At 41.0% G+C, this 12981-nt stretch overlaps 1 protein-coding gene across 1 annotated transcript in view; it reads left to right on the top strand.

Annotated features, from left to right (window-relative positions):
• SORCS3 (sortilin related VPS10 domain containing receptor 3) overlaps positions 1 to 12981 on the top strand; it is a 670210-nt gene that overhangs the window by 634725 nt on the left and 22504 nt on the right. The window contains exons 17-19 of the mRNA XM_020987979.2: positions 122 to 235; positions 4244 to 4415; positions 7828 to 8014. Coding sequence (XP_020843638.1) covers positions 122 to 235; positions 4244 to 4415; positions 7828 to 8014 — 473 coding nt within the window. The remainder of the gene's footprint in view (positions 1 to 121; positions 236 to 4243; positions 4416 to 7827; positions 8015 to 12981) is intronic.

Below are 12981 nucleotides of genomic sequence, written 5' to 3'. Positions count from 1 at the left end.
CACTGCACCGCTGATGTGAATATGCATTAGTTTACACATTGGTCTATAAATGTATATGCATGTGTGTATAGACATCCACATCCACGTGCCATTATGAAACATTTGCTTCTCCCCCCTCCAGTGATTATGGCTATGAGAGACACGGAGATAACCAGTGCGTCCCTGCTTTCTGGTACAACCCGTCTTCTCCATCAAAGGACTGCAGCCTTGGCCAGAGCTACCTCAACAGCACTGGGTAAGTGCCGGGGCTGCTCACTTCTGGCTCTCTTCTGGACCCTTGTCTAAGTTGCAACAAGGCAAGGTGAGGTGCAGTTGTAATAAGAAGAGCGTATGTTTAGGGCTTGTTAGGAAGAGACAACTGGGCAACATTGCAGAGATTTCTTCCTTAAAGTTCTTTATGAGCAGGAGAGAGACCCTGGCAGCCAGGATGTTTACGATAACATTGTGCTGACAGTGAGGGATAGAGGAGGTGAGTTTGGGGTAGTCTTTCCATGCAGGTGATCAAACTGACCAGCACCTGATTTTGGTGACTTTGTGACATTTGTCCTTGTGTGGTGGAGTTGGCACCATCAAGCCAAGCTCTTTCAGCTCTCTCTGGCAAAGAATCGGTTGGCTTATTTCTAGATCCTTTGGCAAAAAAAAATGGTCATAAGTGACATTCGGTGACATACTGAATTCTGGAGTAACAGAGTGTCCTAGGATTTTAGATAAGAAGATCTTGGAAATGTAACATTTGGATACTTTCTGTAATACTCAAATTATGTGTGTGTGTATGTGAGAACGTGTGCGTGTGCATATGTGTACGTGTAATATCTATTCATTTGCATCTGTCTGTTCTCCCCTCAATGATTCTATCAGGAGCTTAAACAACTCTTGGGGATTTATTCTCTCTACCCCAGCTTTCCTCCTTGATGACCCACAGCAGACCTGCCAAATAGTCACAGTATCTGAATATAGTCAACATTGACCTGGGAGTTATGAGTCCAGCTCTCCTATGCCAGCTTCTTTCTTTAACAAACTCTCTGTGATTTCCAACAAGTCACTTGCCTTTCTGTACCTCTCAGTTCCTCAGCTTTATAGCAGCATGAATATTACCCACTGCTACCTGGGAAGATGAAAAGGGGGCTCAAGGAGAGAAAGGGGTTGGAATTGTTCTGCAAAATAACAAACGTGAGCCAAAGCTTGACAAGGTTAGTGCTTTGATTCTGACAGAGCTGCTCCTCGGGGCTGATCTCTGGTTTAAGGACACTTGGCATTGAGATTGAGGAGATTCAAACTATATATCAGGCAGCTTCAGCTCATAGGCTTGTTTTTTCATTGACAGAGAAATGCTGAGACTGGTTACGTTGTCTGTCAGCCTCTCGTACAGTTTTTGGGGTTGAGAAAGGGTGGTCCAGGGAGCTAACCTCAGAGGCAGTGGTTGCTAATGGGCAACTTGCCCACAAAAGAATATTTTACGTAGTATGCCCTGGTCTTTGTTAGAAAAAGACTGTTATAAATTCCAGCCACATTTATGGGTTGACACCATTTTAAGCCAACTAAATTTAGCCATAACTTGGCCTTAAAGGATTCAAAGCCAGAAGGACCTTAGAGATCATCACATCTATGCCCCCTCCTCTTTTTCAGAATGAGGAAACTGAAGTCCAAAGTGGGGAAATGACTTGTTAAAAATTATATAACCTGATATAACCAACACTGTTTCACAATGCTTCATGATAACCAAATCCCTCCATATCCCAAAATTTCACTCTGGTGCCACTTGGCCAATCATACAAAACACTAAAAGGATGTTTATTTTATTGTTTCTTTTTAAATAAAATATCACTATCACTATAAAAATATATCATCAGATTTGTCTATAAAATGCTTTTTAAAACTTTCATGTTCTGAATTTTGGCTACATGAAATCTGTCTATTTATGATGCTGTTTCAGTGAACCCTGTAACATTTTGTTATTGTTTATGTGTGTGTGTGCGTGTGTGTGTGTGTGTCTACACAAGTGCAAGCCTGTGACGTTCCTCTACATTCTAACGACCCTAACTTTCCAATCAAATACTTCAGGGAGAATTTCTTCTTTTTACAGAAGGATTTATCACAGAATGACTATAAATAGTAGGCACCATCCTCTACCCAATTTGCACTTGAACATTGGTTTATAATTATTAACTCCATAACAGAGAATCTGGGTTTAGAGGAGGGAAGCCTAGCTGAGGCAGAAATGTTTAATGTTCAATGAACATTTGACTATTCTTCCTAAATGAAGACGTGCCATGTATAAGGCAGTCATAGAAATCAGTAGAATGGGCTTTCATCTATGAAAGCGTGATTAAATAAGCGGGAGGGGTAATGTGAGGCATGCCCGCTCATGGAAAAGGCTTTGTTCCTTTCTGTTCTTTCTAGTTTCCTTATCTCAGATCCTAGTTACAGACCCCGTCATTAGAAGCTTTGTCCTAAGTGTTGGTGAGCTAGTTAGCCATGCTGAATGACAGATAGGAAGTCCCAGGATGCATTTCATTCTTTGCCTCCCTTGATCCTCTGGATGCCCCTTGAGTGAGGACCATTTGAATGGTCCTAACAGATTAATTAGCCCTGGCATGCAAGGGAAGAACCTGGGTCTCTTTTAAGTGAACATCGTCCTAGATTGACACTACTATATTCTTACCTTGCAGACAGCTACATGCCAGGGGCCAGTAGCAATAATTCATGTTGGGCTATTCAGAAAAAAATAAATATGAATGAAACATATTTACTTGCATACTAAAGGGTCTTTTTGGACTGAGGCGTGGCATTCTAATGCATTAGGAGTTACAGAAAGCACTTTGTTATAGGCCGTAGCATTAGAATAAAGTTGAGCTCTCAATCAATGAACATATTTATTACGTGCTGACTGTGTTCCAAGCACTGTGCTAAGTCCTGGGGAGCAAAAGAAAGTCCCTGTCCTCACGGAGCTTATATTCTAATAAGAGAGATGACTCATGCACAGATGAGAACTTACAAGACACATTATAGAGTAAAAGGAAGGGGACCTTAGTAGAGAGGAAGGCACTAACAGCTGAGGGTGGGGTGGAGTGGGGTGAGGATAACTTGGAAAGACCAGCTACATAGTATTCTATTTGAGAGAGAGGCAGTGTAGTGTGGTGGAGACAACATCAGCATCTCTGTCTTCTACTCTAAGCTCTACTGCTGATATCCTAATCAGGGGTGAGGAACCTCGAGGCCACATGCGGCCCTCCAGGTCCTCAAGTGCAGCCCTTTGCCTGAATCCAAACTTCTCAGAACAAATCCCCTTACTAACAGGATTTGTTCTGTAAAACTTGGACTTGGTCAAAAAGGCCGCACCCAAGGACCTAGAAGACCACATGTGGCCTTGAGGCTGCAGGTTTCCCAACCCTGTATGATCTTGGGCAAGGCATTTCTCTCTGGGACTCAGCTCGGAAACAAGGAGGTTAGACTAGGTGTTCTCTGAGGTCCAGTGAGGCACTGTGGTTTTATTTCTGCAGCAGTGGTCAGGGAATAGGATCTGACCTGCTCTAGTGAGGTCCTTGACAATGGGGGTTGGACTAGATGACCTCTCAAGGTCCCTTCCAGCTCTGAGATCCCTTTGCTCCTCTAGTTATCTTGGGGATTGTTCCAGAGTGGTTCCATTGAATAGGAGCCTCACATTTGAACTTCTGTTTAAAGTCTATCAATCCCACTATGAGGAAAATGAAATATCGAGGATGGTGTCAGAAAGGGTGCCACAAAATGCTATAAACCAACCTGATGACTTTAAAGTGAGAGCTGTTAGGTGACAGAAGGGCCCCACAGGGGCAAAACAATATTTTCTGTAATCAGAGGCAGGAGCAGGCGCAGTAACTGGACCGTGGTCCGTTTCTGCATGGGAAGGAGCAGGAGGAGGCCCCAGGAGAGGGAAGGCAGCATACTCTCATCCCAAGAGCCCGACATGATCCACTCAGTAGCCTCTGTCCATGTTCCATGTGATTCACACATTGATTTTCCTTTCTCGGTTCAGCAGCATGAGCCACAGATCTCCAGGTAGAACCAATCAATAGCAATGTATACAGAGCTGCTTTTCCCTAGGATGAAGGATGGATACTCCTCGTTGTTTGTTTAGCTTTATAAGGAAAGCTTGGCCTCAGCCGCTATGAGAAGTCTCTTTTCTTTAAACACACAGACACACACATGCACACATACACACATAAACATGAACCAGAAAACAAAACCATAATGTCAATACCTCCAGGTACCGGAGAATTGTGTCTAACAACTGCACAGATGGGCTGAGGGAGAAGTACACCGCTAAATCCCAGCAGTGCCCAGGCAAGGCTCCACGGGGGCTCCACGTGGTGACTGTGGACGGGCGGCTGGTGGCTGAGCAAGGGCACAATGCCACCTTCGTCATCCTCATGGAGGAGGTATGTTCCAAACTTTGACATGGAAACTGAGACACGTGGAAGTGACATTTCTTTCTGCTTAGATGAGGACATGGATCTTATTAGTTGCTGGGTGCCTGCAGAAAAGACAAGCCTAGGGGATCTAGCTGGAACTTTTGAGAGGAGAGAAAGTGGAAAGAATGGCAGGGTGCTGGTTCTGGGAGGGGAAATAGAAGCTGATTTGGTATCAGTTCGGTGGCATCAGATTATTTCATGAGGGAGAGGAATCAGAATGTCCCCTTTCCCAGAATTCCCCTTTTGGGACTGCTCAGTGTATAGAATTTTTCTTACCATCAGATTATATATGTCACACGAAAGAAATAGAAGCTTTCCTTTGTGTTACTCTGAGCTCCCACAGTCCATCTTTCTTACCCTCACTTCAAACTCTAGCCTCTCTTGGGAAATCCCTGAATGGGGGCAGCTAGGTGGCACAATGGATAGAGTATTGGCCCTGGATTCAGGAGGACCTGAGTTCGAATCCGGCCTCAGACACATAACACTTACTAGCTGTGTGACCCTCGGCAAGTCACTTAACCCCATTGCCTAGCTTAAGAAAAAAATCCCTGAATGGATTGTCACATTCTGAAATACTCCTACCTTATATTCTCTAAGTTTTCAAAAATGGGGATGGGAAGTTATGTTACTAAAAATTCCTTTTTAAATATGGTATAAAGTTTTTGTTTTGCTTTTTCCTCTAGCAATTATAGATTTCATTTACATGTTTCCCAGACTGGTCAGTGAAACCAAAATGCCCATGGTCACTTTTGGACTGGGGGTGGGGAATAGTCTTATTGACTATACAAACAATGGTAATAATGATGATGATGATGACAATAGCAATAACACAGTTTACATTCTATAGCACTTTACAATTCATATGCATTTTCTTTCCAATAATCCTGTGAAATTTGTAATCCAAATTCATTATCCCCATTTCCCTGATGAGAAAACTGAGAATCAGCAAGGTAGTTGCCAAAGCTAGGATATGAGCCCAAGCATTTTGTCCCCACATATGGTGCACTTTCCACTCTAGATCATTTTGTCTTTCCAGCTACCACTTTACTTATTCTATGGTCATGGAAAATATAAGTGCCATTTGGTCTTGTGAGGCTGCACGTGGGATTTTTGATTTACAAAGTCCTAAAAATTTACATGCAAATTGCTCTGTGCTTTGGGGTTCTTGGGAAGTGAACAAACTGAATTTTTTTTTCTCCAAAGGCAGAGTGCTTTGGGGATTTTTAAAAGCAGACTCAACATGAACTGGGCTTGTGAGGTGTATTATCTGAACTGTCCAATTGGCATTTATCTCCCTGTCCAGAAACTTGATTGAAAGAGTTAGGGGCTTTGGAAAAGGTCAGCATCACATTTCCATTTGGGGAGTTTTAAGGGCCAGAGCTAAGAAAGGTGACTCTTGAATGGCTTGGTAGAGCCCCAATCTTATCCTTTTGAAAGGCTGCCAGTTTATTTCCACCTTAATTTATTTTCATAAACTCATAGATAGTTGACATTGTGTGGGGGCTGGGAAGCATCTATCAGTATTTCATACTTAGGCAAGGTGCTGTTGGGAAGGAGGCAGGATAAAGAGTCTGGGACTCACAGTCATTCTCTAGGAAAAGTAATTGGTGCCAATGGCCCATTGTTGAGAAATTTATTTCCCTCTTTTGCTCCACCTCTTTTCATAAAGAATATAAATGGAATATGCAGCATTTGTGATGAGGGAGGAGAGAGGGACTTTTTGACTCTGGGCTCTCTCCCTCAGTTCATTTGATAATTGGTGTATGTGCTAGACTCACAAGGGAGCAAAGTGGAATTATCCTGAGAAATACAAGTGCTTGGAGCTAGGAGAGACCCTGGTTTAGATCTGGACTCTGATACTTATAGATTGTGTGACCCTCTGCAAGTCACCTAACTTTTGAGTCTCAGTTTCCTCATCTGTTAAGTGGGAATAATAATACCTGGAAAACCTATCTCACCGTTGTATTGAAAATCAAATGAGATAATGTTTGTAAAGTGCTTTGTAAACCCTGCCGGCATCAGCTAATGTGCCTCTGTCCAACTGACAAAGGAATGAAGCATCTGGAACAGAGATCCAACCCACATTTGTAACCAGTGATTGCCCATAGCTCCTCGAAGAGTTTTCTGGATTCAGAGGCTGAGAGCTTTGGGTTCAGATCCTTCCTTTGCTTCTTGCCACCTCACTACCTAGAACATGACTTCAAGGCCTTCTTGAGTTTCAGTTTCCTCATCTTTAGCATGAAGCTAATCAGCTAAGGACCCCTCCATCTCTGATAACTGTGATCTTGAAGGAGATCCTTGAGGAAGCCATGGTTTGCCCTGTCCTCATACAGACTGTAGGTTGAGTACTTGGTAGCAGGGGCCCAACAGAAGCTATGCCATTTGGAAGGTAAGGTAAAGGGTTGTCATTGTCATTGTGGAGTTCCCTGGAACTTAAGGAAATTGGATTGTCAGCAGAGATGTGAATTCTTGGCTCCTCCACCCCTGATCACTCTCCCCTTATTCTTTCTGCTCATCTTTGCTTTTCCACATGTCAGCATGAATCTGACATAGGTGTATGATCCTAGGGAGGTCACTTCTCCTCTTTGGGACTCAGTTTCTTTATCTTTAAAATGAGAATAATAATAGCCACACCACCCACCTTACAGGACAGTTGTGAGAATCAAATAAGGTAATGCCTATAAAGTGCTTTATAAGATTGCATTGCTATAAAGAGTCATCCATTCCGTCATGCATTTAGCCAGGTGATAATAATGAGAGGCAGCATGCTATAAGCAGAAGAGGAGTTTCGAATCCTGGCTCTAATGTTTACCAGATGTGTGACCACCGACACGTTACTTAACCCCTCAAAGCCTGAGTTTCTTCATCTGTAAAAAATGAGAATGATAATGCCTATGCCACCTAGTGTCATTAGCAAAAGAAGATGTGTTTGAATCCTAAGTACACCATCCTGGTTCGAGCAGAGCATCTCCTAGGGTGAGAATAGGAGATAAAACTGGAAGAAGCTTGTGGCCAGATGTTGAAGTGTCTTGTGACCTTGAAATATTCATTGATGCCCTCAGTTCCTTCCCATTTAGGGAGTACTTACATATGCTTTGCGTCATTGGGGAAAGAAAGCTGCCAGCCCTGGTGTCAGGTATAGCCTCGATGACCTTTGCATGGGCCTGATGCAGGGGAATTCTAATAGGCTCCCTGAGGATCATGGCCTTGGAGTTCCCTAGTGTCCTAAGAGCAGGCCAAGGTAGCTGCTGAGGGTTGATGGAGTAAAGGGTGGTTTCCTGCATGCCCACCTTGTCCAATTTAAGCTAGAGGAAGAAGCATGAAGAATAAGTAAAGCCTAAATCACTTCATCAGCCCAAGGCAATGTTCCCTCCTGCAGGGCGATCTCCAGAGGACAAACATTCAGTTAGACTTTGGAGATGGGATTGCTGTGTCCTACGCTAACTTCAGCCCCATTGAAGATGGCATCAAACATGTGTACAAGAGCGCAGGGATCTTCCAGGTGACGGCCTACGCGGAGAACCACTTGGGCTCGGATACTGCTGTCCTCTTCCTACATGTGGTTTGTAAGTAGGTGAACAAATACAGCCCCCTCAGAGCTTTCCCACCTCCCCTGCTCCATCCTTCCCATGCCCAGAGTTCAAAGCTGGGGGGGTAGGGATGGGACTGAGCTTTGCAGCTTACAGGTAAGGTGTGGACTTGGCTGAATGCTACTCCTCTGATGGAGAGTAAATCATGTCTGAATTCTACAAATATCAGGCTTCTGTATTGATCATTACTTTCCCATTCCCTTCATATTGTGTTAAAGTAGAAATTAGTGTTATTACAGTAACACTGTGACTCTTCAGGACCCTTTGGAGAAGGTCATTTTAGGAAGTCAACTTTTTTTTATGATTTCCTAGGGTTTATAAACATGAAACTTTCTTCAGAAAATTTAACCATTGGCATGGAAATGATTCAAAAACATATCTCACCCTTCCCTGCACTGTTACATTGAGAATACTGGCTGAAATTTAACCTTTTCTTGGAGACTCCAGGGGCATCATTAGCTGTTGATTTCTGCTTTTCAATGATGCCCTCAGAGGCTGATGTTGGGTATGAGAAGACTGTTTACCCCTGCAATAAATGGCTTCAGACTTCTACACTATTTTTTTTCTTTTATTACTGTTTCTCTCTCTCTCTCTCTCTCTCTCTCTCTCTCTCTCTCTCTCTCTCTCTCTGTATGTATATATACATATGTACACACATATGTATACACACATATACACACATATGAGAGGCAGCATGCTATAAGCAGGAAATAAATATTGGCCATGGAGTTGGGAAGGTCCTGGATTTGAATCTTGACTGTGATCTTTATTAGCCATGTGACTATTGTCAAGAGCCTCAGTTTTCTCATCTGAAAAAAAAAATGGGGATGATCATACCTGTACTAGGTGGTGCTGGTGCAGTAGATAGAATGCTGGGATATTCATTTGTATTTGTAAGTAGTTATACATACACAGATGTGTGTGTATGTATATATGTACTATATGGGTCTATATGTCTTACAGAGGCACATTTTATAAATATAGTTATATATTTGTGTATATATATGTGTGTGTGTGTGTATATATATACATATATGTATATATACACACACATAGGTATGTACATACACATATATACACACATATACATACATATGGTTTCCCAAAAAGCTTAGCAGAGTCTTAAACTTTAATAACTTCAGAAATATATATGTGACAAACTTACCAAAAATTATTTTAAAATGTAATTACCTAAATTCCTTTTATATGAATATAGTTTTGTAAATTTTGAATAATACATTTTTAATTCTAAATTTAACAAGATGGGACATTTTACATTGTGTGTCTCAGACCGATGGATTGACAGAGAGGAAGTACTGTTGCTTGGGCAACTTGGTCATGTGATCTGTCTTCATTAGACTTTCTTATGGGGTCACATCAAAACTGTGTATATGCATTAAAACCTCACTCTTAGGATAATATTAAGGCTAACATTATAGATTTAGTCCATTCAGTCACTTAACAGCAAGCTGATGAAAGGTTTTACAGTTAACTAGAGCAATGCATAATGCAGGACGGTGGTTACATTGAATTTTAATAAGAAACATATCTATACTTTAAAAATTTAATAATTAACCTCACCAATATTTTTTGTAAGTTTGTAGGATTTATACTTCTGAAGTTATTAAAGCTTAGAATTGAGCAAAGATTTTTGGTAAATCACATGCATAAATTATAATATATAATTAATATATATATATATATATATATATATATATATATATATATATATATATATATATGTATATGTGTTTATATATGTATATACTGTTGCTCCAGTTTCAGTCACACCTCCCTCAGTCTTCCTTTCAGGGACACCATTTGATCTTTTCCTTTCTCCTCATTTATTTTTTTCTTGCTTCTAATCCATATAGGGGAAGACATCAGAAAATGGGCTTGTTAGAACTATAGGCAAAGTAAGCGTCAATAATCTCTGAATGAGGATTGTAAGGAATATCTGATGAGGGAATATAATTTTATTATGTAGACTTTTTTATATCTATTTTGACTATTCACTAACCTTTTAAGCTTTCTCCTTGGCTTTTAAGTTAGACCCTAGAGAAAGGAGACCTCTGGAGAGTAGAACTATGGAGAGGGAAGCTGTTAACTGAATTTGATTGGTTTGCTTCTAAGTATCTCTGTCTCCTCTAATCTGTTTTGGCTCTAAAGACAAATTCCACCTCAGGATTCAGGGGTACCTTTCCTGATCAGAACTAATGTCAGGGAGATGTGAGGCCACAAATTAACCCTGACTTTGAGAAATCAACTAAAATTTCATGATGCTTAACTTAAATCCTTATGACATGAAAGTTTTTGAAAAGACATGTTTCCCAATGATTCTACCTTTCCCTACACATACGTTTATTAAACTCATGTACCCATAAGCATGTGCATACACAGGGTCCCACATGTATACTCAGGCAACTGCCCTAAACACTCACTTTTAAAAAGTCAAACCCATTTTCTGGCCATAATGACTGCAGACAATATAAAGCAAAGCAAACCATTATTTCTGTGAAAGTAGGAGAAAGGCTTTAAAAAAGGCATTCTTATTTTTTAAAAAGATATAACTCATAAATGCTTAATGCTTATAGCCACATGTATTTCAGGACAAATCCTCTTGCAACAAATGCCAGGGAAACTTGTAAATTCCTATCAAAGTACTGGGCTATTTCCTTTCCACTAGAGGCAGCAAGAGAGGTGGCAAAGATGGGGAACCCAGATTTACATCATACCTTACTGGCTTACTAGCTGTGTGAACCTGGGCAAGTCTCGTAACCTCTCTGAACCTCAGTTTCTCCATCTGTAAAATGGTAGCAGTAATAATAATAATAATATCTTTTTTACCTCCTTTATAACACTATTGTGAGAACTATAAGATAATGTATCTAATTAATTATTAATCTTAAAACTCCATATATTATTTCAATTATTATTATTTTAGATTGCATCTTGCTTGACATAAAAAAATTGACTGAGTTCAGAAAGCTTTATTTCATTGCATACAAGTTTACAGTATGTGTCTGTGTATTGTTGGTTGTCAGTCGTTTTCAGTTGTGTCCAACTCTTTATGACCTCATTTGAATTCTTTTTTGGCAATGATGCTTGAGTGGTTTGCCGTTTTCTTCTCCAACTTATTTTACAGATGAGGAAACTGAGGTAAACAGGGTTAGGTGATTTGCTCAGGGTCCCATAGTTAGTAAGTTTCTGAGGCCGGATTTGAACTCAAGTCTTCTTGACTTCATGCCTGGCTCTCTATCCACTGCACCACCTAGCTGCCCACATATATGTATATGTGTGTATATATACATACGTACACAGAAACATGTATATTGTGTGTATATGTACACACATAGACATATTTATATACTGTAATATATAATATACATATATACAACATATAGTCTATAAAGAAAGCATATACATCCAGGGGTGGGGAGTCTGTGGCCTCTAGGTTCTCAAGTGGGGCCCTTTGACTGAATCCAAACTTTATAGAACAAATCCCTATTGACGTTTGGATTTAGTCAAAGGGCTGCACTTGAGGACCTAGACCCATGTGGCCTGGAGGCCAAAGATTCCTTACCCCTGGACAATACTACACACACACACACACACACACACACACACACATACACACACTCAAACACTTTCCCCACCCCTAAAATCCCTTCCTTTGGCATGCACATTTCCTTTGGGTGTGGTCCTCACTTGTGGGGAGACTGGTCTGAAGTTTCTTGATGGCAATAGCCAGTCAGAAGTGAAGCAGGTTTATGCTGCAAGTTATGTGCAAGAAGGAGGAAATGTTCCTTGAAAATTTTATCATGCTCATAATTCCCTCAAAATCAATCATGGCTGCTTCTAACAGCCAGTTATTAGAGCGGTAACTGCTCTTGGCCTCACCTTGGGCCATTAGCTAACAAAAGTAGTTGTTAGCTGCCCATAATAACCAATTTCTCATGGATTATTGGATTTTATCAGAGGGATCACTATTTGATGGTGAGAGTTTTCAGGAGCTTGTCATTTTCATTTTCACCTGAACTTCTCTTTGCCCTCTTCCCTTTCACATACTTCATAGCTTATCTCTAGCTTTGAGGCAAGCTTGCATTCTTCCTTATGCTGAAAGCGTCCTTGTCTCATTCCTGTTATTTGAGATTTTTCACTGACATAACTCATACCTCCATCCATGAGAATGAGTCATGCTGATCAATACTGGTCAATCCCACTGATAGCCAATAGCTTTTGCCCTTGATGTGAATTTAGGGAAGTCCTTGTTAGAACTCTTGGACTACCCAGAACATCCAGCTGTATCTTCTCAGGACAAGGTTGGACAAACTTAATGAAGGTTGAGCAGAGTGCCTAGGATGGCCAAAGTAATGGAAATTCCCAGGGTCTCAGGTCATGCCTATTTACCTCTTTTCACATTAAAAAAGCCAAGAGAATTCAAATTATCTTTTGAGCTCTCAAAAAAAATTCCTCTTTGCCTTCTGGAGAAGTTCTTCCCCATCTCAATCAGCAATACTGATAGTAATGGTAATGTCACTATTAGGAAAGAAGCACAAGTTGTTGCTACGGCCCCATTTTAAAGTTGGGAAAACTGAGAGATTGAGCAGTGTGTCCAAGCTATTTCAGGGAAGACTAGGCCAGATCTAGGACAAGAAGCTAGGTCTCCTGGTTTCTAATCTAGTACTTTTTCTGACCCCTATGAATACAAATAGTGAAGATTATAAGGCTTGAAAAGCTTTGGGTACCCCCCCCCATACATGCCCCCTCATCCAAGAGATGAGAATATGGTCCTTACTTTAGACGTGAAAGATAATGTCCCTTTGCATTAGAACAGCTGCCACCCAGGCAGATATGTTAACCAACTCTGGGATACGTGCACTAGAATGGCATCATCATGGGAACTCTCCCTCACCCCCTCCTCAACCCATTTCAGTCAAATC

Source organism: Phascolarctos cinereus, unplaced genomic scaffold (genome assembly GCF_003287225.1).
Source record: "Phascolarctos cinereus isolate Bilbo 61053 unplaced genomic scaffold, phaCin_HiC Scaffold_3;HRSCAF=262, whole genome shotgun sequence".
Taxonomy (NCBI): Eukaryota; Metazoa; Chordata; class Mammalia; order Diprotodontia; family Phascolarctidae; genus Phascolarctos; species Phascolarctos cinereus.
The sequence above is the reverse complement of the archived record's forward strand: the minus strand, read 5'-3'. Positions and strand labels throughout refer to the sequence as shown.